Source organism: Aulonocara stuartgranti (assembly GCF_965226115.1).
Source record: "Aulonocara stuartgranti genome assembly, chromosome: 20".
Taxonomy (NCBI): Eukaryota; Metazoa; Chordata; class Actinopteri; order Cichliformes; family Cichlidae; genus Aulonocara; species Aulonocara stuartgranti.
The window spans coordinates 13,305,294-13,331,112 of NC_138956.1; the positions used below are offsets into that span (position 1 = coordinate 13,305,294).

The window sequence follows — 25,819 nt, forward strand, 5'->3', positions numbered from 1 at the left end:
TGATGACTGCTGATGGACCTCTGTACGTCTATATAGGTATTTTGTGAGTTGCTCGCTGTCTTGGTCAGGTAACTGTCAGTTTGTCATCCTGCTCTGCTGAGCAGCCGAGAGGACTCCTGTTGTCTGAGCATCTGGTATTAGGAGAGGTTTTTTGTGTGACTAGAGGATGCAACAAAAAAACTAAACTAGAAGTGAAATATTAGGTAAGTTATGCAAGTTTGCTACAGTTTATATCCATGACAAGGCTCAGTCTCAGAGCCATGCCGAAAACATAAAAAGTAGTATTAAGAATAGAATTGTTTATCCAGGATGCTGCTGATATGAAGACATTAAGCTTGTCTCTAAGCTCTAATCCAGGAACCTCGTTTGTGTATAAACCTTTCTGATGTGCAAATTTTGGTGCAACAGGAAATCCAAGCAAAAGCAGCTTGTTTTTAAAAGTCACGGTCACGTCTCAAGCCGCAACTGTTTTTTTCTTCTCCACCAACAGCCGTGGTGTGAGTGCTGCTGATGTCACTTTCATTTCGAGTGTTTCGTATTTGCAGAAATAATGATACAGCAGAAAAGCAAGTGTCGGGAAAACTCTGAGAACGCGCCTCCAAGCGCGTCCTGCGGCAGTCATTGGCTTTACTTGTCCAAAGCGTTGAGCTGTCAGCAGACTCCAGACTGAAAGTCCTGATTCACTCTGACTGGAGCAGACTTTCAGAATCACAGCGCAGCTCCCGGAGCATCTGTGTGGAAGAAGGTCAAACGTCAACCAGGCGACGCAGCACTCACTGCGAATATATTTGGATGTTTGTCTGAATATCCCGACAGCGCACCCACTCAGAAGCCCTCCCCTCCTTCCACCCCTTTTTTAAACTTATCACCAATGTCCTTTCACAGTCATTTCACTATATCTTTATGACATTTACTCCCTGCTAGCTACAACCAATATACCTAGAAAGCCACTGACAGCACATCCATGTAATTCAATATGATAGCTCTCAATGGAACCAGTCAGCTCCAAGGTGGATCTCGCTTGGATTTTTCTTTTTCTTTTTTTATCCCTCCTTTTCTCTTTTTTGAACGAAATGTCATGTTGAATCTCGGAGCAATGCGACGTGTTGGCGGGGGTGGTGGAGTTAGTCCTTCGTCTGACAATAGCCAAAGAAAAAATAGAGCTGTCCGTTCCTATCTCTTCTCCCATGCACGCACGCACGTGTGTGTGTGTGAGTGACTACAGTGAGTGGCTTGTTTTTGGTGTGTTTATGTGCGCATCAACCCTTTTCCCCCCTTGTTGTTCTTGTGCGTGCCGCGCAGCGGAATGCTGCAGAGAAGGACACAGCTGTGGCACAATAATGTTCCCCATGTAGAATGACCTACATACAGAGGAACCCAGTGGGTGTCCAGACTTACCGGGCTTGTTGTGTGTTGTCGTGTGCGCGAGTGGGCATACTGTAAGGAAAGTCGTCCGCGTTCGTCAGTGTGTCTTTGTGTGTCCCCTCAGATGCTCAGCTGTGTGTTGGCAGCTGTGTGCCTCCCTTGAGTTTTCGAAGAAACTTGTTTGTTGTTTTGGCCTTCAGCTTTCTAAGTTCCTCCCCCAGTCCTTCAGTCTGACAGGAGAATAAAAATAGACAAATGCCTCGCAAATGTGTCACCACCTTAATATTGCTTAAACTGATGCCACATTTGTGTCGTCTGAGGATACGCTCCCTCCTGGTTCATTCTTTTATACATACAAATGACCTCAGATTAGATAACACCAGCTGACGATTGGAAGGGTAACAGAGCAGCCGTTTCTTATGTATTTTTCATGCGTTTTGGATTCAAAGCATGATGTAAAATATATGAGCACATATTTCAGATTAGCTGTCATAGATTCTAAAAAGTCCTTGAAGTGGTGACACACGCACAGAATACTGGCATTCAATGCCGTTTTCCCAAAATAAACATGTGAAGAGTCATTAATATTTAAATTAAGTGTCCTGGAGGATTCAGTTTTATGTTAAGTCGCTGCATAAAATAACAGTTTCAAAGAGTTATGGGAATTTGTTATTGTGGTTAGAGGCCTTCTTCACAGCTGACGTTTGGACTTGTCATACTTGGGAAGCTGGCAATCGGATGCAGGGCTAACACATAGAAACAGACACCAACTAACCTATCCCCACTAACTGCATGTCTTTGGACTGTGAAAGGAAACCAGAGTAGCTGGACAGAACCCACGTAAACACAGGGAGAACATGCAAACTCCATGCAGAGTTGTGAAATTAGAAAAGAAAGGAAAACAGGCTTTGTTTTTGCTCAAGAGCAAGGCAGAACCCTGCTCCTATAGCTAATCACAAACACACAGCATTGGCTGTATGGATTACAGCTTTTACAGTTTTGCTACAGTTTACTTGCACTATCGTGTTGTGAAGTTACGGTTACAACTGCTGCTCTGACAGTCTAACTCCGGGGTAGTTAAAAATCCCATCTGTGAAGTCGGGGTTGAGTCCAACATTGAGAGTTCAAATCCTAATGTGAGGGGGCGTTCCAGTTGAAAATATTGAGCGGCAACACAAAAATTCCAACTTCCAATTTCAAATAACTGTAGAATTACAGCTTTTACCCATAACATTATGTTGACTTCATTTTGTCCAAGTACCCAAGTAAACTATTAGTTTTGCTCAGTTTTAGTAAGTATGATTACTCGCCCTTGGCTGGGCTCAAGTTAATAATATAGCAATTAACTGTGATAAATCGATGAAAATTGCACACCTTTTGCTGTCTACATACACAGAAATAGACATTAAAGAGAAATTCTCATTAACTGCTTATGTTCAGATTCCAGCCAGAACCTCACATGTTGGCAATCTGTGTTTATTGAGACGACAAATATTTGCATACCTTCACCAATTGGTCTAAGAGTGATTGCGGTCAGATTGCAGTTGAGAGTGTTGCATGCTCAGTTTCGGGATCAACACTTGGTCGCTGCGACTACTTGCAGATGTTCACTGACTAGCCACAAGGAGGTTTGTTTACTCTAGTGCTACTGACCCATAAATGCAGTGTTCTAAGCTCTAGCTTTATCACTTTTGATTATGTGGAACACAACTTTAAACTGCTGACTTAAAATACACAAAAAGCAAAATCGCCCCATTGCTACCTAATCGACTTGCATACAGCTGCTAAGAAAATAGGGCCTTATTGTTAGCCTTAGGTGCTGTATAGTCATACCTGTCTTTACAGGTGATAATTTCCAACCATTAAATGCTAAAGTTTATTTATTTATTTTAATCTCACATCCATGGTAATTGACCGCTAATGGCTAGTAGCGACATGTGAAAACATTGCTATTGCGCAATAAAAATTACATTCACACTCTCCATAGTGCGAGTTTGCTGTGTCCACCAGCTGGTTGCCAATTTAGCTGTCTGCTGTTTGGTGCTGGGCAGGTACATTAGAACTTGGCCACAGAAAAATGAATCCCCATCGTGCAGGAAAGCAGTTATGAGAGCTGCAGGAATCAAAATGTTAAAGAGAATTGGAAACAAGACAATAAATGCTCCATTGAACCAAAAGGGGAATAAATGCACATATGCACTATTAATTGTCTGTGTGTTCATTACTTTGACTAACTCCTGTCACACTGTAGAGCACATTGTTATTATCAAAAAAATTAATTCAGCATTTTTAAATATGTTTAAACTCCTCTCTCCCAGGTAACTAATCCCGACTCCTGCTTAAGTTAATTTAGCTCAGTCTCCTTTGCAAACCGATCGTGTCCACACAACTAATTGGGCCGCATAATCTTACACAAAGCCAGTCTAATTGTCTTTACTACTGCACATTTAATTTGTGGGTATTGACTATGCTGCTATTGATACAACAGCTTCTCTATTTTATTTTTTTTAATCACACTTTGATAATGTTAACATGAAAGTGCACTTACAAGAACTTCAAAGTGCATAATCGCACCTCATTTGAATCAGTTATCAACCCCCCTGGTGGATTGCTTGATTTGATGGATTCCAGTCCTGTGTGTGTATATGTATTTTTTTTTTCCAATGAGACACACTGTGCTTATGTAAATGTAGTTAGTCATAAAAGAAAAAGAAATGTTTGACTTCCCATAATTACCATGGTTCCTTGGGGAGGGATTTAAATGCTGGTGATTACTTTGTTTGATTACTTATACTGTGTGTGCGCGTACGCATGCAGTATATAAGTGTGTGGGCCCTGGAAGTGTGTTACGGTTGTTTTATGAGTGGATGTGTGTGACTTTGACACTGTCTGCATCGACCTCTACCGCGCTGCTTTAAAAGTCTCGGTGTATATGTGCTCTAACCCCTATCAGCTTATTAAAGTTGATGGTGATAAACGAGGACATAAACAACAAAATATCTAACCCAAACATCGAGTCTGCGGATAACGCCGCATTAAAGCAAAGGAGCGAGCTAACTTGAGAGATCTTCATTATCAAAGCCCTCTGAATCTTCTCCCCTAAAGGCAAGAATCGAAAACCTTTCCTACACGAAATGTTCAGAGCAGCGATGGTGATGTAAGCCTCCACAGTAAAAGCCTATCAGAGATCTGACTGTTTAGTCCGAGTACAGAACGGATCAAACTTTAATGATCGTTGTTGAAGAAATTGGGTCAAGCAGCTTCTCTTTCATCAGACCAGCAACTTTTGATCTCTTCAGACCACCTCGTCTATTCTCAAGCCATCTGCTGCTGCAGAAATGACCGCCGGTTGTTTTCTCTCTTTCTCGCTCTCTGCGCTGAGGTGCTACGTGCAAATCCCCAGACTGTGTAGGGGAAAGCAAGTAAGTAGGAATTTCTCAGCTCTTAACAACTGCCTTGGCTCTACCTTTGAGCAATGCGCTAAACACTCGCCTCCAACAGTGCAGCTATTTGGTGGCCGCCAGAAGAACACAGGTTTTACCGAGCAGCTCTCTTGTGAACAAGCATCAATGTGTGGGAGGGAGTTGGGGGCATGGTGATGATTTCTGTTTCTTTCTCTGACCACTTATCACTTGTGTGTGTTCAGATCCGTGCGGGTGGGTTTGAGTACTCTCCCGGGACGCTTCACATCTACTCTGACAGCCTGCTAACGCTTCCCGCCATCATCGGCATCGGAGGGGGTGGCGGCTTGCTGCTGCTGGTCATCATTGCCGTGCTGATAGCCTATAAGAGGAAGTCGAGGGACGCTGACCGCACCCTGAAACGTCTACAGCTTCAAATGGACAATCTGGAGTCCAGAGTGGCCCTGGAGTGTAAAGAAGGTAGGCTGTAGAAGCAGTGTGGATCCAGCTTTTACCCTTGCACTATTGGAAAGTAACAAGACCAAAAAAAAAAGAAAAAAGATGGGGATCTTTCAGCAGAAATAGGATAAAATATAAAATAATCCACTACAGTTAAAAAGGTTTTTAAACTCCAATTTGAATAGAAATCAAATTTTATTACGGTAACTCAATGTGTTTCATCATTTTCAGAATGATAAATGAGTAGTATGATATTTTAGTTATATACAGCTTGCATTTATCTAAAGTGTATCTAATGAAACCTGCCTACATGCTCTCTAAACTTCACAAACGAACATTTCCTACCTTGTTTGTTCAGTAGCTCGAAGCTGTAGTACACAGATGAGATGTTTAATGGGGGTTTAATTTTCTTGCGTGACTACCATGGCTCGCTGGTTTCTCCGTTGGTTGCCTGGAAACTATACAGTGATCATAAAACAGGCAAAGTATACTGGTTAATGTTTTATATGTTACTAGTACTACTACTTAAAGCTAATTTCCTGCTTGTGTATTAGCATGTACAGTGTTTCCCAAACTGCATTTGGGTGAACTGTCCAGTGGTATTAGCAGCTGTCACAAGTATATTTATTGGTTTATTTTAGCTACTTACTTGTTATTATCAATATGTGAGGAAGATGACATCTATGGTCAATCAATGCTCCCTGCTTTCTTAGCTCTTAACTTAGACTCTCTTGTGTCTCCCCTACTGGTTGGATTGCTGGTCAGATTGCTGTTGTGGAGGATTTTATTCACCTACTTACCCAGAGAAGAGTTCATTCCACGGTGTCACATACTCTAATTTCAGCACCTTGGTTGCAGCTAGCTATGCTAGTCCCTTTGTTGCTCTGGATCTAGAGCTGAATACTGAGCTGAAGCAGTATTCTTCCCATATCCTGGAGCAGATGGAGAACTCCAAACTCCCTTTGACTGAAGCGTAGAACAAGGACTATTGTGGGCAGTCTAAAAAGATATTATTGAAGTTAATCTTCAAGCTGTGAGACTCGCTGGAGGTGAAGCTGCAGTTTGATTATTTGTATTTGCAGAGAATTATTACTGCAGAAAATTATCACATTTGCACAATATCTCTAAAACTAGAAACAGTAGCGGTTTTTGATACAGGCGACACGGGCGGTTGCCCGGGGCGGCATCACGGACATCGGCAAAAAATAAATAAATTGCTCGTACTCATGCTGCCCCGACAAGTAGACAAGTAAACAAACAATAAATATAAGAAGAGTAAGAAAATAAATGTACACTTTAGGACCAGGGGTAAAGAGATCAATAACAATTTAAATTTATAATTTACAGTTTGATGATTTAAAGTCTCACACGCAACCTGTCGAAAGGGGAGGGGGGTCGGCTGCTTCCAAATAGAGCGCATTTCATTCATAAAACAGGCTAGGACCGCCACTGACTAGAAACACCCTGTCTCAGAGTAAAGCTATAAATGATAAGAATTATTGAAAATTCTTTATTTATCACTTCTAGGCTGGAATGTTGTAATTCATTATTATCAGGCTATCTTAAATACTCCCTGAAAAGCCTTCAGTTGAATCAAAATGCTGCAGCGAGAGTACAGATGGGGACTAGAAAGAGAGAGCATATTTCTCCCATGTTGGCTTCTCTTCATTGGCTCCCTGTTAAATCCAGAACTGAATTTACAATCCTGCTCCTCATATACAAGGTCTTGAATAATCAGGCCCCATCTTATCTTATTGACCTCGTATTACCATATCGCCCCAATAGAGCACTTTGCTCTCAGATCACTGGCTTACTTATGGGTCCTACAATATTTAAAAGTAGAATGGGAGGCAGAGTTTCAGCTTTGAGCCTGAATTTGAAGGAGAGTGACACCCTCTCTACTTTTAAGATTAGGCTTAAAACGTTTCTTTTTGATGAAGCTTGAATTAAATTATGTAAACCCCTAAACACTGTCACAAAAAGAAACTAAATCAATGGGAGGCGAGAGAGGAATGATTTAGATTTTTTGTCTCCATATTTCTTCCAAGTATATAATAACCCGTTCATCTGGTTAAAGTAGATGGTCGTCACAGACTAGATAAATTACACATTTGCCACTCAAAGCACTTTAGACTTTCTTAATCTTTTTGCACCTGCTCACTGCCTGAGTAAACTTGTTTCAAAGGTCAGCAACTGGCAATGACATCGATCACAGTGTGGGAGTCTGCTGAGCTGAGTGAGTATACAACAACGCTTCCTGAAAATGGCTTTGAAGTTTAATAATAGGAAATGTGCATGCTGAGCAGTGTTAAAGGATATTTCTGCCAGGGTCAAAGCAAGATTGTTATTTTATCTATAGTCATTTATATTTGGTGGTATGACGGTGTTCTGGGAGAGATGAAATATGCCAATAGGAAGCACAGAAGGGCAACAGAAAATGATGATGCAATGTTCAGTATTTTACAGAACAATTAAGCAGAAGCAAATCGTGCTGTATGGATAGCACGAGGTGTTCGGCTCTACTGATACTCAAAGGTGAAACTGTAAACAGCACACAGATGCCTGTCAATTATAGGGAAACCACTGTAAAGCATCTCAGCAAGACGTTGTTCCACCACAAGCCTCACAGCACAGCTCCAGTGCTTCTCGGCAGGAATGGACACCTGTTTTGATAATGATGGTGGTGGAGAGCACAGTCTAACGTGTCAGTCATCTGTCCGTACCTCCGAGTGAAAACACAACTCAACAGCAAGACTGTCAGAAAGACGGAGAGCACACACACGGCTGGAAAGTAGATAGTGTGAGAGGCCTATCTGAGGTCAAGCTAACAAGGGGATTATTTGCAGAGGAGTGAGAAAATATTGTGAGTGAGAAACCGACACAAAGAAACTGGGTTAAAAGAGCGAGAGTCAGCAGCAGAGTGTGGATGACTGATGTGTGGACAATCCAGGTGTTTACACTCAATATAATAACACGGGCACACGCAGCCACGCTACAGAGTAATGATACGATTACACTGCGGTCATGACACAAAGTCGCAACACCTGCCAGGGAGCAGCTGTCAAACAAAACTACACGAGTGTTGTTTTTCAAAGTGCAACATTCTCAGGCCGATCGTTGCACGCGCAATCCTGACTGCGGTGACATTTCCAGGTACGTGTTTCTTCCTTGTCGCGTCGCCTCAGTTTAAGATGTTGTCATTTGTGTTTTTCACGAAACACGACTGGAGAAAGTTCCGCTATTTACAACAGTAGGCCGACAGGCGAGCGTTGAAGTCAACGGGAAGTCAACAGCGCTTGGTTTTCCTAGGAAGTGAAGCATGGCCTCGTTCCCACCCACCCTGAAAGCACCCCGCCCCGCCTGCTGCACTCCCAGCTGGCCTATAGAGGCAAGACAGCGCACATGGGCGGAGGAGCAGATGAAGTGGGCGGTCGGCTATCCCTGTGATTGCAAAAGGAAGTGTGTATGTGTGAGGCAGGGTTCTAACAGTCTTTAGGGGGGGACAGGACGTTTTGGATCAGTCATCTGTAAGAGGTGGATATCACACTGTACACAGCTATAGTGTACTGTATTAGCCATCATGCATACACACATTACAAACCCAACTGCTGACCGGGAAGCATCACTTCTATGGGTTAAAAGACCTGTTAAAGAGTCCCGTATAAAGTATATAGGCAAGAAAATGCAAATGAACTTTCAAACCAATTCATGGTAAGGCATTGTTTACATGCTCCTTTGAGCACACTCAATGCTGTGGCATTTTTACACTTCACTTCCCAGACTTTGTGTTGACTGGGATCTTTTGTGTGTGTTTCTGTGTGTGTGTGTTTACTTATCAGAAACACATGAGCATTTTCCCAGGAAAGACATAGACAGACAGTCCTAACTGAAAGCTTTATCAAAAAGGAACGTTTTAAGCCTAATGTTAAAAGTAGAGAGGGTGTTTGTCTCTTGAAGTCAAACTGGGAGTTGGTCCACAGAAGAGGGGCCTGAAAGCTGAAGGCTGAACCTCCCATTCTACTTTTAAATACGCTAGAAACCACAAGTAAGTCTGAGAGCAAAGTGCTCTGCTTGAGTGATACGACTGCTATGAGTGTTACTATAAGATAAAATGGGGCCTGATTATTTAAGACATCTTATATGAGGAGGGGGTTAAATTGATTCTAACAGGGACCATATGAAAAGAAGCTAAGATGGGAGAAATATGCTGTGTCTGTCTAGTCCCTGTCAGTAATCTTGCAACAGCATTTTGAGCATTTCTGAAGGGAGTTTTTAGGACAACCTGATAATAACGGATTACAATAATTACTGTAATTATAATTACAGAGTGTTTGTTTCTGAAATCCAAACTGGAAGCTGGTTCCACAGAAGAGGGGCCTGAAAGCTGAAGGCTCTGCCTCCCATTCTACTTTTAAATACCCTAGGAACCACAAGTAAGCTACTAGTCAGACAGCGAAGTGCTCCATTACCATCAGTCCTTCTTTTTTAAGTTTTGCATAATGGAGTAGGCGTGTTTTGGCTCCAATGGATAGCTCTATTTGGACGACACTACAGCTGCCTTTCGTGTTGTAGATAGAGATCATAATATATTGAAATATTAGTGTGATGTTGGTAAACAAAAATATTCTCTCCATTTTTCTCATCACATTATATCAAGTGAAACATCCTGAATACTCTCTTTGGCATAAAGCCCTCATTTATTGTCAGCTGCAGTAAACATTGTCTTCTTGCAGAAAAAAATACACTTTTAGATGCAACAGAGCAGAAAATTGGAACTGAGCTACATTTTTTATATAGATATAAAATATCAGATTATTTGAACACCATACCCTGCAGTCACAAAATCTCACAACACATTTAATAATAATAATAATTATAATAAAACAGCACAAATCAAAAAGCTATATTTTAGGTTGTCAGAATTTTACCTGTGGTTAAGTTAGTTCAGTCGGGACCACTAAAGTCAAAAGGAGATTAATATTTCTGCCTGCATTAATTTAGATTTGGCAGCATGGCTCTGTTTACGGACCTTCTCAACCTTCCAAATGTGCATATGTGGAAAACATAAACCAGAGAGAGCAGCAGGTAGACTCAGCACAGAGGACAGGAGGCATCAAAAACAAGATGTACTCACTGGCCAGGTCAGATACCCCTTTTTCCTTTTCTCAGAATAGCTTCAATTCTTTATTCAGCAAGATGCTAGATCATTCTGCAGAGATTTTGGTCCATACTGACATGAAAGAATCAGAATCAGAAACTTTATTGTCATTGTCATGAGAACAACGAAATTAAGAATGGTCCCCGATCATTGCATCATCCCTAGCAATATCAAAATATAAATAAAACAATAAAATTCAATAAATAAAATAGATAGAATACTTAAAATACTAATAAGATATAACAGTAAAACATTCACATACATTCCCACACACATGCTTCAGACCGTGCATAGATTAACACAAGAGTGGCGTGATGGACATCATGCATTTATGTAGCCGATTTATTGGCTACACATCCATAATGCAAATTTCCACATAATCCCAAAGATGCTCTGTTAAATTGAGGTCTGCTGGAGTGTGCAAACCATTTGGGTACACTGAACTTATTACCATGTTCAAGAAATCATCTTGAGATAATTTGGGCTTTGAAAAAAAATGTGTTATCCTCTTGGAAGCAATCATCAAACAATGGGTACACTGTGCTCATAAGGAGATGGACATGGTCAGCAGCAGCAGAAACCATCCCCAGCACCTTTACACCACTAATACCATCCTGAACCAATGATACCAGATCATCATGGATCCATGGGTCAACAAGCTGTCTTGACCGTGAATGCACTCCCAAATGCAAGTTGCTGCCATGTGATTAGCTGATTATATCTTTGCTTTAATGAGCAGTTCAGCAAGTGTACCTAATCAAGTGGACAGTGAGTGTATATGACATTAGGTCAGAGAGGATGAAGTGGGGCGCTGGGGTGGATGTTGCAGATGGGCTGCATCTGTGGTCATTGCTCAAGAATCTTAAAAAGCGCTCTAGATGAGATTTGCTGATTTGATTTCTGGAAGTCATCAGCTGATGGCAGGTTGCCATTTAGGTTTGATGATCTGGTGGGAATACAGCTGAGCTAGACTTTGTGGCCTCTCTGAACAAATGCTGCACTTTAATTTTCATCAGTGAAAACCAACAAAAAAAGTTTCTAAATTATCCTCGATACTGATTTACAAAAAAATTCCAATCCAACAATCAGAGTCGGGATATTTCTATTAGCAACACTGACATTTTGTCTCTTGTGCTACTTGTGCTTGTCGTATAACACACATTTTAGCGTGTAAAGGATGAGCATTTCACAAGAAATAAACACACTGCACAGTACAGGCTGATGGGTCCGTCATAGTTCAAGAGCCGTTCATGGCCATGGCTGCAGCCGAGGAAAGGTTATGGCCCTGCTTTGAACTGCGCTCGAGGTTTTGTTATGTCTTGTTTTATATCAGCTGATCAGGAGGATATTTTTTGAAAGCGTATTTTTGCTAGGGCTGCCTGCTAAGATGCTTTTAAACAGATTTACCCTTTGGCCAGTAAATAAGAGCCTGATTAATAGATAGAAGAGAGAAGAAGTGGAGTGGAAAATGAAGTGAGGACTTGAAAGAAAACCTACATCTAATTTGTGTCTCCTTGACTATTTTTCAAGCCATTTTCCTTCCCTGTCTTCTTGTCATTCTCTCCTTTGCCTTTATCTTTCATGCTGTGTCTCCCGTGCTGCCTTTTTTTGTCTTTTACCCTTATTCCCAATTACTTATACCCTCAATCCAATGTCTGCTTTCCATTCTCAGTTCTTTACTGCCTGATCTTTCTTCGTCTTTCCCTTTCTTTCCTTCATCTTCTCTGCTTCCTCTCTTCTCTATTTCTCTTGTGGACCAAACAGTCCAATAACAGCTGGGGGAAATTATGCATGAAAACTCATCCGTTGCTCTCTTAATAATTATCCACTCATGCAATTAATTGACTTTCCTTTCCAGGAACTTTGTTTTCTGTCTCCTGTTTCTGCTTTTCTCTCTCCCCAAGCAGGATTTCCATTTGAGATTCATTGTTTTTGGGCCTTTTTTCTGGATAAGTAAAGGCTGACATTGTCAGGACCACGACTCCAAGAAATGGATTTGGTTAACTAGGTTTTTAGCCCTGTCTGCAAGTTAAATATATAGTTTAGTGTTATCTTCAGATCTATGTATACCTGAATGCACTTAGTTACACATAGAATCATGCCATTATTTTATGCTTTCTCACCCACACATAATAACGTGCCCTTTATTGAATATAACTAAATTGCTGATTGTGTCTGTGTCTTATCATGACTTAGTGTCTGTATATTCTTGTGATTCTGCATTTTGGTCCTCATTTACTTCCTTTGCAAGCATCGTTTTTTTTTAAATCATTGCTGACCTTTAATTCTCAGTCCAGATGTCTAGCTCTTTTTCTAAGGTTGAGACGTTTTACCTGAAATCTCTGCAGTGGTTGTGCTTTCTGAAATGCTTTCCCTTCTTTGCCTCTGACAGGCACCTCATCTGACCCATATATAGATATCTATAGTACAGAATCATCTGTGGGACTATCCTTACACTCAGTGTTTTTTGATCACTGTTATGACTCTATCAGTTAGACTGTTACACGTGTATAGTTAGTCAGATTTTTTACCCTAGAACACTAATGGGAGTTTTGTAACACTATCCTTACACGTGGGTGAAAATCACCTGATATTAGTGTTCTTGATTAAAAGATAAAAGGACTTTCATCCATTGGCTAGGGCCAATATTTCACTTGCTACCAAACTACAGGTTAAGTTTAGTAGAAGATCCTGCTATAGGTTAAAATATACACTTTTACAACAGTTTTCATGAATATAACTCACAAACATCAATTTTATGATTGTTCACTTTTACAATAGTCTTACTAATGGCTACTCGCTGTGCTTCAGCAGCAACGTGATAATAAAATATTGTTTTCTTTCAAATACATACACATACATCAATACATATCCATGTAATCATGGATGCTAACATTGATAGTATATGCACATTTGGTGGTACAGTATAAAGTATGAGGCTTATAGTCTTGGTGGCATTACTGTTGAACAGCTCTAGCTCCTAAGCTGTTTCAAGCCAGAACCAATTAGCCACTGAAAAGTACATTTTAAGCTAATGGCTAAGAAACTGAATTTCCATTAGCAGCATAAATTCCGACTATGAATTTTACACTGTTCATTCAAAACATGTATTTGTGCTGTCTGAAATCCTTGGGCCTGTCTCAATATACGTACTTGTGTGTACTTGGTACAGCTAAATATCCCAGAATGCATTTCGTTCAAAACCCAAACGCGGCAATGGCAGAGGAGCGCGGCTAAAACCTTTTAAATATTACTCTTTCTCTGTCACAAAATAAACTTTTAAGTTATTTTCAAGCGAGAATGTAGCTGTGTAAGCTTCAAATATCTGCTCGATTTATCAAGATATCATATATTTCCAAACGTCTGTTACCCACCAGCTCCATAGCTAGGGAGGTCGAGGATCACTAGAGCCAGCGAGAGTAGCGGACTCCCGGTACATAGTTTCGAACACACACACACACACACACACACACACACACACACACACACACACACACACACACACACACACATGCCCGCAGTCTTTCACTACTCAGGTTAAACATGATATATAAGTCTCTTAGATAACTTCGAAATGTTAATTTTTGGTTTATTTCAGTGTTTTATTTGTTCCTGAGTAAATGGGTTTGGCTGAGTTGTAATTCAATTCAGAAGGAAACATTTTCACCGGGAACAAAAACAGCATGTTAATACGTGGAGATTCTGAAGGCTGCTTCAAAATGATCAGATTATATTTTAAATATTTGTTCAGTTCTCCTCCAACCCCAGCAGCTGTCTGTTGTAACTTTTGAGTGTCTACTAAAGTAAAAATAAAAGCGTTCTAATTTCTCACCTGCTTATTTTTATTAAGGTATACATGTACACTACTTTTATTAATAGGGTAAATCGGTTTGGCGGAGATTAAAGTTAAGCTTCATAACATATTAATCACACTTAAATTAAGAAGGGACGGCAGTAAAAACTCCGGACCTGTGACATCGTCAAGTACGCTGGTGTTCCAATTGTACAAATTGCGAGTCCATACTCGCGTTCTCAGCAAGTCCGGACTCGCCGAGAATGCGAGTAAGGACTCGCGTACTTGAGAAATGAGAAAGGGCCCTTGTCTCCTTACAGTGAAATCTAATTTACATTCTCCCACTGGATATTTAAATAAACCTGTAGCAACATAGGTAAAAAGGTTATGCTATGTCCTTCAATCGAGGAAGCTAGCTTATTGATTGATAAAAAGTCAACCTTTTCACTTCCACAATGTTTGCTTTTACATTGCAAAATTATATTTACAAAAGCTTGGGTTTATTTCACTCATTGTGGTAGTTACCATGAAATGAAGTGATCTTATTGTAAATTTCACCAGCTAAAGTGTTAGTATGAGTTATCAATTAAGACTAGCTACAGAGACAGATCATTTGTTGTTCTGCTAACTGGGCAACTTAACACATGATGAAACATCAAGGCAGTGCTACTGTTCGGTCATACAGATAATAACCAATTATCTCTTCTCCATCGATAGCTTTCGCTGAGCTACAGACAGACATCCATGAACTAACCCAGGAGCTGGATGGAGCTGGGATTCCCTTCCTAGACTATCGGACCTATGCAATGAGAGTTCTTTTCCCTGGGATTGAGGACCATCCTGTGCTCAAGGAGATGGAGGTACGGGTCAGTACACCACCGACCAAACTTGAGACTGAAACAAACTAACAATGTATAATCAGCTACAGTAGAGGCTTTACTAACAAACTAACACCAAACATGGATACATACAGCTGCTGCTTTACTTAAAGTAGTTCACCTAGTTTGACAAAAGTTTGCCATAGAAGTATTCTGAAAGTTCTGTTTATCGGTATTAAAACTGTCCCACTAGCTTTACTGCTGGAAACTTATGTAGCATTATCCCATGACACGTTTCATCAAAGGAAGGACTCTTAAAAAGCCTGAGATGTGACAAGAACTCCAGATGCTGAACACCTTAAAGCAATGACATAACCTATATTTTACCTACTTCGTCTTAATGTATTCAGCTTGTCTCAATGAATGTGAATGAATTTTCAAGAGCCATAGTATCATCATTAGTCGGATCTCAAGGGACAGAAACTCACCTTATTCTTTTGATGTAGATAAAAAGAGTTATACAGTAAGTATTGCTTTGAATTGACTGAAAAAGAATGTTATGTAAGAGATGTTAAAAAAGATGCAGGAAAGGCAAAGGGGAACAAAGCAAAAAGAAAATTAGATTCACAGTTCCTAGGATTGTTGTTGGCATTATAAATCACTGTAAAGTTATTAAATGAACCAGTATATGCAAACTCCTTGCCAGCACAGCCAAATTTAAATAGTGAACCTGATTTATAAAGACGTCTTACCGCTGAGACCAAGGGAAGGAGAATTAATAGTATGTCAACATAAACTACTCCCCTCCAAAACTAAAAACCAGAGAGCCAAGTTTGCAATCAGCAGTATCATTAAGATGTAGAATCTGGTGCTGCTCCATTGGCTTTGATTGGAGCGCTGACTTTTTGGAGTCGAAGAATAATTTGTTTGACCTTTTACAGCTTAATTTAATCGCTCTAATCCAGAACGTTGATTCATATTGTTAGAAATAAAATCCCCCTGGGTGGTGTCATAGCTGCCATTGGTATCTCTTTTTTTATTCCTTTCTGTGATTCACCCCGAGTTATTTTTGAAAGGCAACAATTTTGGCTATGAGCACAGACTATCAATCTGTATTTACAAACTACAGATAATGTTAAATCTGAACGAACAGAGTCCTTAGAGCATCTAGAACAGCAGGAATGTAGTAGTGGGAAATGTACTTTCTTTCTTTTGTTTCCTTCTTTGCTTTCCCTTTGTGTTTCTTTAACAAGACAGTTTAACAAATCTAAATTAGTTCCAAGTCAGAAATTTAATTAGGTTGAAAATCATTTTCTTTTGTCCCAGTGTTATTTGTATTGAAAGAGCAGCCTAACATAGATGTTGATTAAATATATATATATATATATATATATATATATATATATATATATATATATATATGTGTGTGTGTGTGTGTGTCTGTATATATATGATTTGAATATATGAAATTTGGTTCAATTTAGGCTTAACAGAGCATTTTATTAAGACACAGCAATGTGTTTCATTATGCCCATGATGGAATTAACAGCCGCTAACTGTTATAATCTCTGGCAGTGAGGTTAGATGAGAGATTTATCTTCATCAGAGCTTAATAAATCCAGGTATTTTGAGGGAAGCAAACCAGATCCAAAATGGAATCAGTTATTGGAACCGAGCCGCTATACAGATTGCAATTTCTGAAAACCCACTTTGCTACTATAAGGGCTAATATTCCAGTGTTTCTATTTTTCACTCATGGACTCTCCAGATCTGGAAGTGAGGCCATGCCAAAACCTGCATTCTTTCTTGTGATTTTCTTTCTCACATTTCTAAATTATAGTGAACATATTGATTGACAAGTTCCTGCCATAGGAGTGTGTAGAGTCCTTTGTTTTCTATATGAGAGCCACTCCTCCCATCGCAATACACCTTGATGACAAAAGTGCTCAGCTTGAGGCTTCTCGCCAACATTTCACCGTAGACCACAGTATAAAAGATGGACAGTGACATCATCTGCTGTTTTCTGAAGTTCCGTTAGGAAGCTTCAAGATGAGCATTTCTGCCGTTGAAGATAGGCAGGTCTGACTGTGAATCGACTTGCTGATTAACTAATGACTTTTCAGTCACAAGTCATTAGACCATGGATAATCCTCCATTTTTATATATTTTTTAATTTTAACATGTCTCAAAAGTTAGTCCATAAACTCATCAGGAAAGCATTTACCAACATTGTAATCTCTTAATCTGAAGGTTGCCGGTTCGAGCCCCAGCTCCGACGGTCTCGGTTGTTGTGTCCTTGGGCAAGACACTTCACCCGTTGCCTACCGGTGGTGGTCAGAGGGCCCGGTGGCGCCAGTGTCTGGCAGCCTCACCTCTGTCAGTGCGCCCCAGGGCGGCTGTGGCTACAATGTAGCTTGCCATCACCAGTGTGTGAATGGGTGGATGACTGAATGTGTAAAGCGCTTTGGGGTCCTTAAGGACTAGTAAAGCGCTATATAAATACAGGCCATTTACCATTTACCATTAAGGCAGAGGGCTGTGATCCCATGGACCTCTATAGCAGTGTTTCTCAACCTTTTGGAGCCACGGCACATATTTCACATTAGAAAAATCACAAGGCACACCACCAAACAAAAATGTCACAAAGACCATATTGATCATTTCCCCCCGCGCACCAGGTGTAGTGGAATTGGCTCAGGTTGTCTCCATTATACTTTTTTTGCTTTCTTCTGACCATTCGCATGCTAGGGCCTTCATCTGGGTCAAAATTAACACTTTTGACAGTGTTATATGTTTAAAAGTAACCTAGTCAGTTTTGAAGATTAACAATGGCTAACACTGAGCAGTGCTGGTTTTCTAACACTGGAATATTTCTAACATTTTGAGTTATTTTCCAGTGTTAGAAAATTAGCACTGCTCAGTGTTAGCCATTGTTAATCTTCAAAACTGACTAGGTTACCTTTAAACATATAACACTGTCAAAAGTGTTAATTTAACACTCAACAGTGTTGTATTTAACACTCAGAGGTGTGGACCTATATAGACACATTTTGCTGTGAGGATACAATAGCTTCCAGGATCTCAATAGAATATGGAAAATTTTATATTTGTATAAAATTAAGAACTTAACTTTCCCCTGCCGACAGTCTCTCTGAAAGCAGCTGTCCTAATGTGATTTGTATGTGTACGTATGCTCATCACAGTTAGATTTACTCTACATTGTTTTAGGATTACATCACAAACAGAACATGTTTAAACTCCGTTTTCCATAATCCAAAATCCCAAAAGTGTGAGTACACCTTTAACTTTGGGTGTCAGGCAGGCACAGAGGTAAAAGGTGCTTACGTATTTTATTGTTATGTCTAGACTTCCTTCCGTAACCGTCTGTATTGCCCCCAGGGGTTGCCGCTGTAATCCAATGACTTGGGTAAACCAATGCTCCTAGCTTTATTGCACTGCGTGACTGCTCTCACCCTAAGCTTGACAGCCACGTGACACACCTACACACACACATCCAAGCATACACACACAGTCTTGCAGATTTGTGAATCTACAAACCTTAAATCTATCTTGGAAAAATTGGTGAAGACCCTGCCTGCGCAGTATGTACATGCAACTCCATCTGTCTAATCTCATTCTATCTCGCTCACACTCCCTCTTTTTTCCAACACGCACACACATGCGCACACATTGCACTCACCATCCACCCTGGAGGCCGAGAATCTCATTTAGCACTTTACAGAGAGGCCCAGACACTTTATTATTGCATGTCGGAGGAGAGAAAGAATAGATGTTACAGTGGTACAAAAGGATGACGACAGAAAGTAGGAGAGAGAGGGGGAGTGGTAGATGTGATGTGTGTGTGTGTGTGTGTGCAAGGATGACACACAAAACCAAGGAGAGAGGGAGAAATTAAAACAAGAGAGAGAGTGAGAGAGAGAGAGAGAGAGAGAGAGACACCAATGATGTGAAACAGTCAAAAATAAGTGCGAGAGAGAGAATTAAAGCGATGAGGAAGATGGAGCGAGTGAGCGTCAGAAAGGCATCTTCAGGGGGTTTCGCGTGTTGTTGATAAGTAGTGACAGGTGCCAGCCAGTGGAACAAGCAGGGTGCACCTCTGTACCCAACCCTGACACACACACACACACACATACGCAATGCTGCTATATGCCCTAATGCTTCATCCTTCCTTCTACTCCTCTCCATCTTTTCCCTCCCGCTCTGTTTGACAGAGGACTCCCTCTCATGCTCGGCTGGTTCAGGCTGGTCTGATTAGACTTTCGACATTCTAAGAAAGTTCCTTAAACTGATAAAAAGCCAGAGTTCCCCATGTGACAGCGGGTTATTAAAAGATTCAGTTAAGGGCGTTTAAGTAGTATAACACATTCACCCCACTAGCAGGTGTGATTATACCAAACAAGTAGAGTTTAACCGCTAACATCGCAGACAGAGATAACGTGTGAGATGGCTAAAGCTCAGGACCGTAAATTCAAATTCTCGTCTTATCCATATTCAACTGGAGGATGCTTTGAGCCACGCGCACACACCCCAGACCCCGATGTCAAGAAGACAATCGTGTCAAAATTGTCCACTGAAATCATCTGAAGTGGAACACGCCGCACGGCAGCACAGCAGGAGAGGAGAGTAGCCAATCAGTCTTACCTCGCTGTTTAACAAGCCAGTCTGAGCTCATCATATGTCTGCTTGCAGACGTGTTCGGAATCTCTCTTTGCCCAGAGTGAGTCATAGATTCATTACTTGTACTGTGCGTATCGCAATCTTTTGTGATATTGTTTAAGGAATCCAAAGCTTGAGGAGTCCTATTATGCTTATTGGTGATTGTATGTTTTCCTTTTTGGACTACTAGAGCAGCTTTCAGTGTTTCACAATTCAAAAATAGCCCCTGAGTACATTCACTGTCTGAAACAAGCTGTTTCAGCACCCCTTCCCTTTTAAGCCAGCTGCTTTGTGATCAACACAAGACTTAAATAGTAGGTTCGGGGAGCTTCTGTGCTCACAGCCAGCGCTATGTTCCTGGGACCATATAAGGAATATTCACTGATATCATACAGACCTACTAATTTTAAAAAGTCTTCGAATCAGAGCAGCCTGAAGCCTGAGCCTTTGCCTCACCGCTATTACTTTCACATACCTCTGACCTCATTATTTGAAGTGACCTCTCATGAAGCAGCCCTTTAACCCTGTCTACAACACCCAACATCTCCAGGTCCCTGCCAATGTTGAGAAGGCGCTCACCCTGTTCGGCCAGCTGCTGACAAAGAAGCACTTCCTGCTGACGTTCATACGAACCCTGGAGGCCCAGAGGTTTGTCATTATTTACTCGTATATTTCATAAGTGTTCTTCATTTTTAGTAATATGGTGGGAACGTGTGCTTTTACAAACATGAATGCATCAAGAAAAAAAGAAAAGAAAAGCAAAGGTATGTTTATGAAAGCAGTAACACATTTTAGGAGCTCTACAGTTACTGTAAGGCACTTAGCCAAATGTTTTATGACTAAACAGAGTTTAATTAAGATAAAATGTGCATTAATATTTAAATGAATTGCTATGAGGTTAACGGCGCGTACGTATTTCCAGGAACAATTCAGATGGGGCCAAACAAAAACAAGGTCAATCACTTGTAAAGGATCCTTTTTTAAAACATTGAATGTATTTGTAGGTCATTTTCGATGCGGGATCGAGGCAATGTGGCGTCTCTGATCATGACGGCCCTGCAGGGGGAGATGGAGTATGCCACCGGGGTCCTGAAACAGCTGTTATCCGACCTGATAGACAGAAACCTGGAGAGCAAAAACCATCCCAAACTGCTGCTAAGGAGGTGAGGAAGTAAAGCCAGCATAAACATATTATTTAAAAAGGGATATCTCTTTAATGTTTCTGTTTTCTTTTGTCTAATTTTACTTTTTCATTTCAAGTATTAGTTTATATCAAACTTTGACTGCAAATGGACCGGATCTATATTTCTGCTCACTTTGCTCATTAAAATCATCATCATCTTCCAGAAAAGCAATATTAGCATAACGGACAGTTATGCTAATATTAAGTGTTCAGTTTTGACAGTCCACCTTCTGAAAGCTGGAAATCAGCAGAATATCACAGGTTAACGTCTTAACCTGCAGGAAATCGTAGTTTTTAACCAGTCATGGTTAGCTAGCTTTATACACTCACACACCACTTTATTAATGCTGACATGTAATTCTCACAAATATCTGATCACATGGATCAGCTCAGAGCGCTTAGGCATGTAGACATGGGCGAGACGACCTGCAGAAGTTCAAAGTGAGCATCAGAATGTGGAGGAAAGGTGATTGTGAGTTTGAGAAACTGCTGATTTGCTGGGACTTTCCAACACAAGCATCTCTCGGGTTTGCAGAGAACAGTCCAAAAGCAAGAAAATATTCAGTGAGCGGCAGTTCTCTGGGTGTACCAGATGTATGTGCAAGTTCTTTATCAAAATGGTGATATTTTTCATTCTGAAATAGAACTACTGCGATCCACGAATGTTCATGGGCTGTTTTACAAAAACGCATGATTCATTTTTGATTAAGATGCTAAATGACAGATATTTACTTGCATTCTTAAACAGAAAATCAGTTTCAGCGGTTAAACTTTATGCTTGATTCTCAGAGAAGTTTCAGTGTGTCGGCTCAAATTTGGGTACAAAGATGTGAATTGAGTAGTTTTCAATTTTAAACGAGTTTTTCGCAAATTTCTCAAATATTTGTGTTTTCTTGTTTCCGTGACAGATGCTCTAATCAATTTGATAAGCACTCTATTGTCTACGGGGATATACTTTTATTTTGTTAAAACGGTTTTAGGAAAGACTTATCACAAAAATCCTCATGTCCATGTCAGTTTTTTCGGATAATTCTTTGGAAATCAAGAGCAGCTCCTTCACTCCAACCAGACTTAAATACTGTTTTTGTAATGAGTACCATATGATGTCATTCTTTCTGCAGAGAGTTCAAATGTACAGCAAATACAAAAATGCTGCCAAAGCACAAAAACACAAGGGAAACAGAAAAAATGCCACAAAAGAAACAAATGGAAGTTTTTCGGAAGACAATAATGTGACGGACCAGCTGCGGAAGTGAAAAGCTAACAGAAAGCATCTTAAAGGCTTATAGGATCTACGATACTGTATCAATATTATATAATGCGAACAACCTTTTTATCGCCGTCACGACGAGATGAATCCTCCTCCTCTTTGAAGTGTATCTCTCTGCGATCCTTTTGCTTTCTGTCACTTCTGCAGCTGTTCCGTCACATTTTTGTGTCCCCAAAACACTTCTGTCGTGTTTTATAAAATGTTTTTTTCATTGTGTTTTATTTAACTTCCGTTGTGTTTCACATGCTTTTGCAGCGTGTTTCTGTTTGCTGCTGTTTTCTTAAGTTGCAGTACAGATTTGAAAAATTTCCATGTGATTTTGTCACAATGTAATAATGTAACACGTCAACTTTAATGGACTCTGGTGAAATGAACTTGATTGACATTCATTTACACTGAGTATATTTTTCTTTAACGATTACTTATTTGAATAAATAAACCTTTAATAAAAGAATTGCTTCATGTTTATGAGGGCTGAGAATCTTTTCTTTTATCAGAGATATCAGAGCTCTGTTGGTCTGTTGTTGTTTCCTTTAAACGTCTCTTTTCAAGCATCATGTTTCTGCCTTCTTTTCTCTGTTTGCATCAGAACCGAGTCTGTCGCTGAGAAGATGCTGACCAACTGGTTCACATTCCTCTTGTATAAGTTCCTAAAGGTAAGGAACGATCACTCGCATTAATAGTCTTAATTTAACGCTCCCGACTTGTATTAATTCTTTATTCCATTTACCTCAGTGTGTTTTTATTTAAAAGCTTTTCTTGTTTGGCCTTCATGTTTTCTTCCCTCAGCAGTGCAGAACACATAAGAGTAAATCATCAAAGCCTCTAAGCAGCACCCTTTTCTTCTCTGTTTTTAATGACTTTTTTTTCTTTAGGTAAGCCCACAGATCTTCTCCCCTCACGTAATTTTACTCGTGTAGCTGACACATCCTCTCCACTGATCTTTTCTGTTGTTCTTTTAGCTCACATCTTCTCTTCCTCTGATCTCCCTTTCATCTGCCTCGTTTCTTGTTGTCATTGCTCCGCTGTCAGTCTCCTTTCTGCCTTGAGGTCGTTCGCCTCACCAGGGGGCGGGACGTCGGTCGCGTTGTCCTCGCGCGTCGCCCTTTCCCTTTATCTTCTCCCGTCCGTCATCCCCTACTCTCGCTATTGCACAGCCGAGTGAGGCGATTTTCTTTTTTTCTTTAATGCTTCTCTCGTCCTTCTCATTGGGTTTCCCCTTCTCCTTTCCACACTTTAATTACATACGGAAAGACTTGGAGCTGTCCTCATATGCCAGTATAATCCTAATCATATTAAGAGTGCAATGTGATAATTATTGGAGTCACAGCAGAAAAGAAAGTTGAGTAATTTTGGGAAAGAGAGGGTGGACTGTGTAGAAGACTGTGTTAAATTGCGCATTAATCTCATTGTGATTAATCAATAACTGGAATATTACAGGAATAAGTCCTTAAATTCTAACAAAACAAACAACCGTAATTACCTAAACTGCTTTCATTGTCATCATTATTAATATTATTTTTATTTCTATAAAATCTCTAAATCTGGAAACTAATAAATACACAGCATTCAGTGCAATGTAGGAATGTGAGCCTCTTCCTCTCCCTGTACAGCCAGAGCCGTCATCATACCCCTAAAATGTAAATGTCAGGATACAATTAGGCAGCCCTAATGAAGGCAGCGTGCGGCGTAAAGGCAAATTTCATAGACAAGCATGCAGCGGCCGAGCAACGGAGGCAGAAAGCCGAAGCGTAATGCTGTAATGTATGCTCGCTCTGTCTCGTTAGCAGCTGCCCACCTAATTGGCCCAGATGCTAACGAGCTTCTTAAAGCGTGCAGCAATGGAATGACGGAGAGAAGAGGGGAGGGAGAGGTCAGAGATGGGCATCGGAGGTGGCGGAGAGAGGGGAGATGAATGGAGGTTGCGGGTGACAATTAGGAGTTAGGAAAATAGAGAGGTGAAGAGAAAGGAGCAAGGAGTTAAAGAGAAAGGCAGGGCAAAGATGTGAAAAGAGGGCAGAGAAAGGGGAAAGCAATGAAAAATAAGGATGACAGAAAGCAGGAGCAATTTTTTGAAGTGCAAGTGAATAAAATGAGGAGAAAATTGTAAAAGAAAGTTTAAAAAAAAAAAAGCTGAGAAAATTGGGAGTAAAGAATACAGATGTTGCTGACTGATAATTTAGTTTCCTAATTTGCCCAAGTTAGACGCAAAAAATCTGACCTATCTTATCAGTCAGAAAACAGTTTAATTTTAGAACAAGCTAATGAACTAAGTTAAGCAATAACCATTATGTGTGTATTTAAGACCGGTTTGATGCTATGAATCACATCCTTCTATAAAAAGTCTTCCAAATATCGCCAAAACGTGGAACCACGCATAAAATCCCACACACTCCATGTCACATCAGTTTGCAAAGCATGGCTAACGTTAGCGACACTAGCACAAGCAGAACATGATGGCCCTTTGCTCACACTGAGTGGTTATATTCTAGCTTGCTTTGTCACAGCCTTCATGCTGAGGTGGATTTTTTTAGATTGAAGTACTGCAGAACCACGCTGGTTTGCACGATTGTCGTCTGTCGTACTTGTTGAAACCTTTTTGTAACACTGAGAGAATGATGCGGGCTTCTGACTTTAAAGGTACAGTGTGGTAAATATGACCACTAGGTGTCAGTAGTTCACAGATTGCCGTCAACTGAATTTCAAGTACCTCCCAGTTCAAGTACACAATCAGTTAGTCGACTGTTTATGTCAGATGTTATTACGTGTCCTCGTTTCTGGAGGAGGCTGTAAAACTTTGTAATAGGACTCTGATACGAATTCTGTCTGATGACAGCGATGCTGATCCGAGTTGTTGAGGATATTCTGAACTTTTCTGTTGATAAGCGCTGCTGTTTTTGCTGCTGTTAGTGGCTGTTAGTGGGATAGATCTAGCATTGGTGGACTTTGACACTCAATCAACATAAGCAACTGTTGTTGTTTTAGCTGGCTAGTTGGCAACTGTTTGGAGAAGGGAGGGTCACATGTTTAATCTGCTGACAGTAAATAATTGTGACAGTACTGGGAATAACTAAGGATGTTTATTCGTATTTCCATGTATTAATGCTCTGACTTCAGTTTAAGAAGCTTGATGTGTGGCATTTTATCCAGATGCAGGTCCCGTTGTCTCTTTCGCTTCTTTGGTGAAAGGGACGCCTCTCAGATGATAAAACATAGGTACGATCCTTCATTTCTTGAGTTTGAAGGTGCAGACGCTGATTAAAACACCTACAGGTTCTCTTCGCCTCCACCTTTGGTGTACTACATATGTGGCCACAAAAAAACACAATTAGGTGGAACGGCGATGGCCATTTTAGCCACTGTATTGAAGACAAACCTCCTATTCCTTTTATTTTTTACATTGGACTTTGCAATGTAATGTGTGAATATATATGAGGGAAATAGATGAAAAAGTAAAGAAGGAAGATGGTGTAAGAATAAAGAACTGAGGATTTTTATTATGGTGGAAAAGAAGGAAAAAAGGACGCAAGGGAGGAATGCACGCGCTAGAAAGAAAAAGCGAGTTGTTAAGTGTGCTTGAAGGTGAGATGGATAAATTAGTACTTTCCCCTGCTCTCAGCTGGACCTCATGCATCTCTAGCAGACGCACACGCGCACACAGTCTGAAGTGTCTCCCTGAGCACTGCGCGGTCGAT

At 40.5% G+C, this 25,819-nt stretch overlaps 1 protein-coding gene across 4 annotated transcripts in view; it reads left to right on the plus strand.

The window, feature by feature from the left end:
- Positions 1 to 25,819, plus strand: part of LOC309697328 (plexin-A1-like) — a 330,439-nt gene that overhangs the window by 281,482 nt on the left and 23,138 nt on the right. For 3 of the 4 annotated variants that reach the window (XM_082519167.1, XM_082519169.1, XM_082519168.1), the window contains exons 20-24: positions 5,012 to 5,246; positions 14,894 to 15,042; positions 20,222 to 20,319; positions 20,676 to 20,834; positions 22,714 to 22,780. In XM_082519167.1, coding sequence (XP_082375293.1) covers positions 5,012 to 5,246; positions 14,894 to 15,042; positions 20,222 to 20,319; positions 20,676 to 20,834; positions 22,714 to 22,780 — 708 coding nt within the window. The remainder of the gene's footprint in view (positions 1 to 5,011; positions 5,247 to 14,893; positions 15,043 to 20,221; positions 20,320 to 20,675; positions 20,835 to 22,713; positions 22,781 to 25,819) is intronic. The other variant, XM_082519170.1, reaches the window with a different exon arrangement.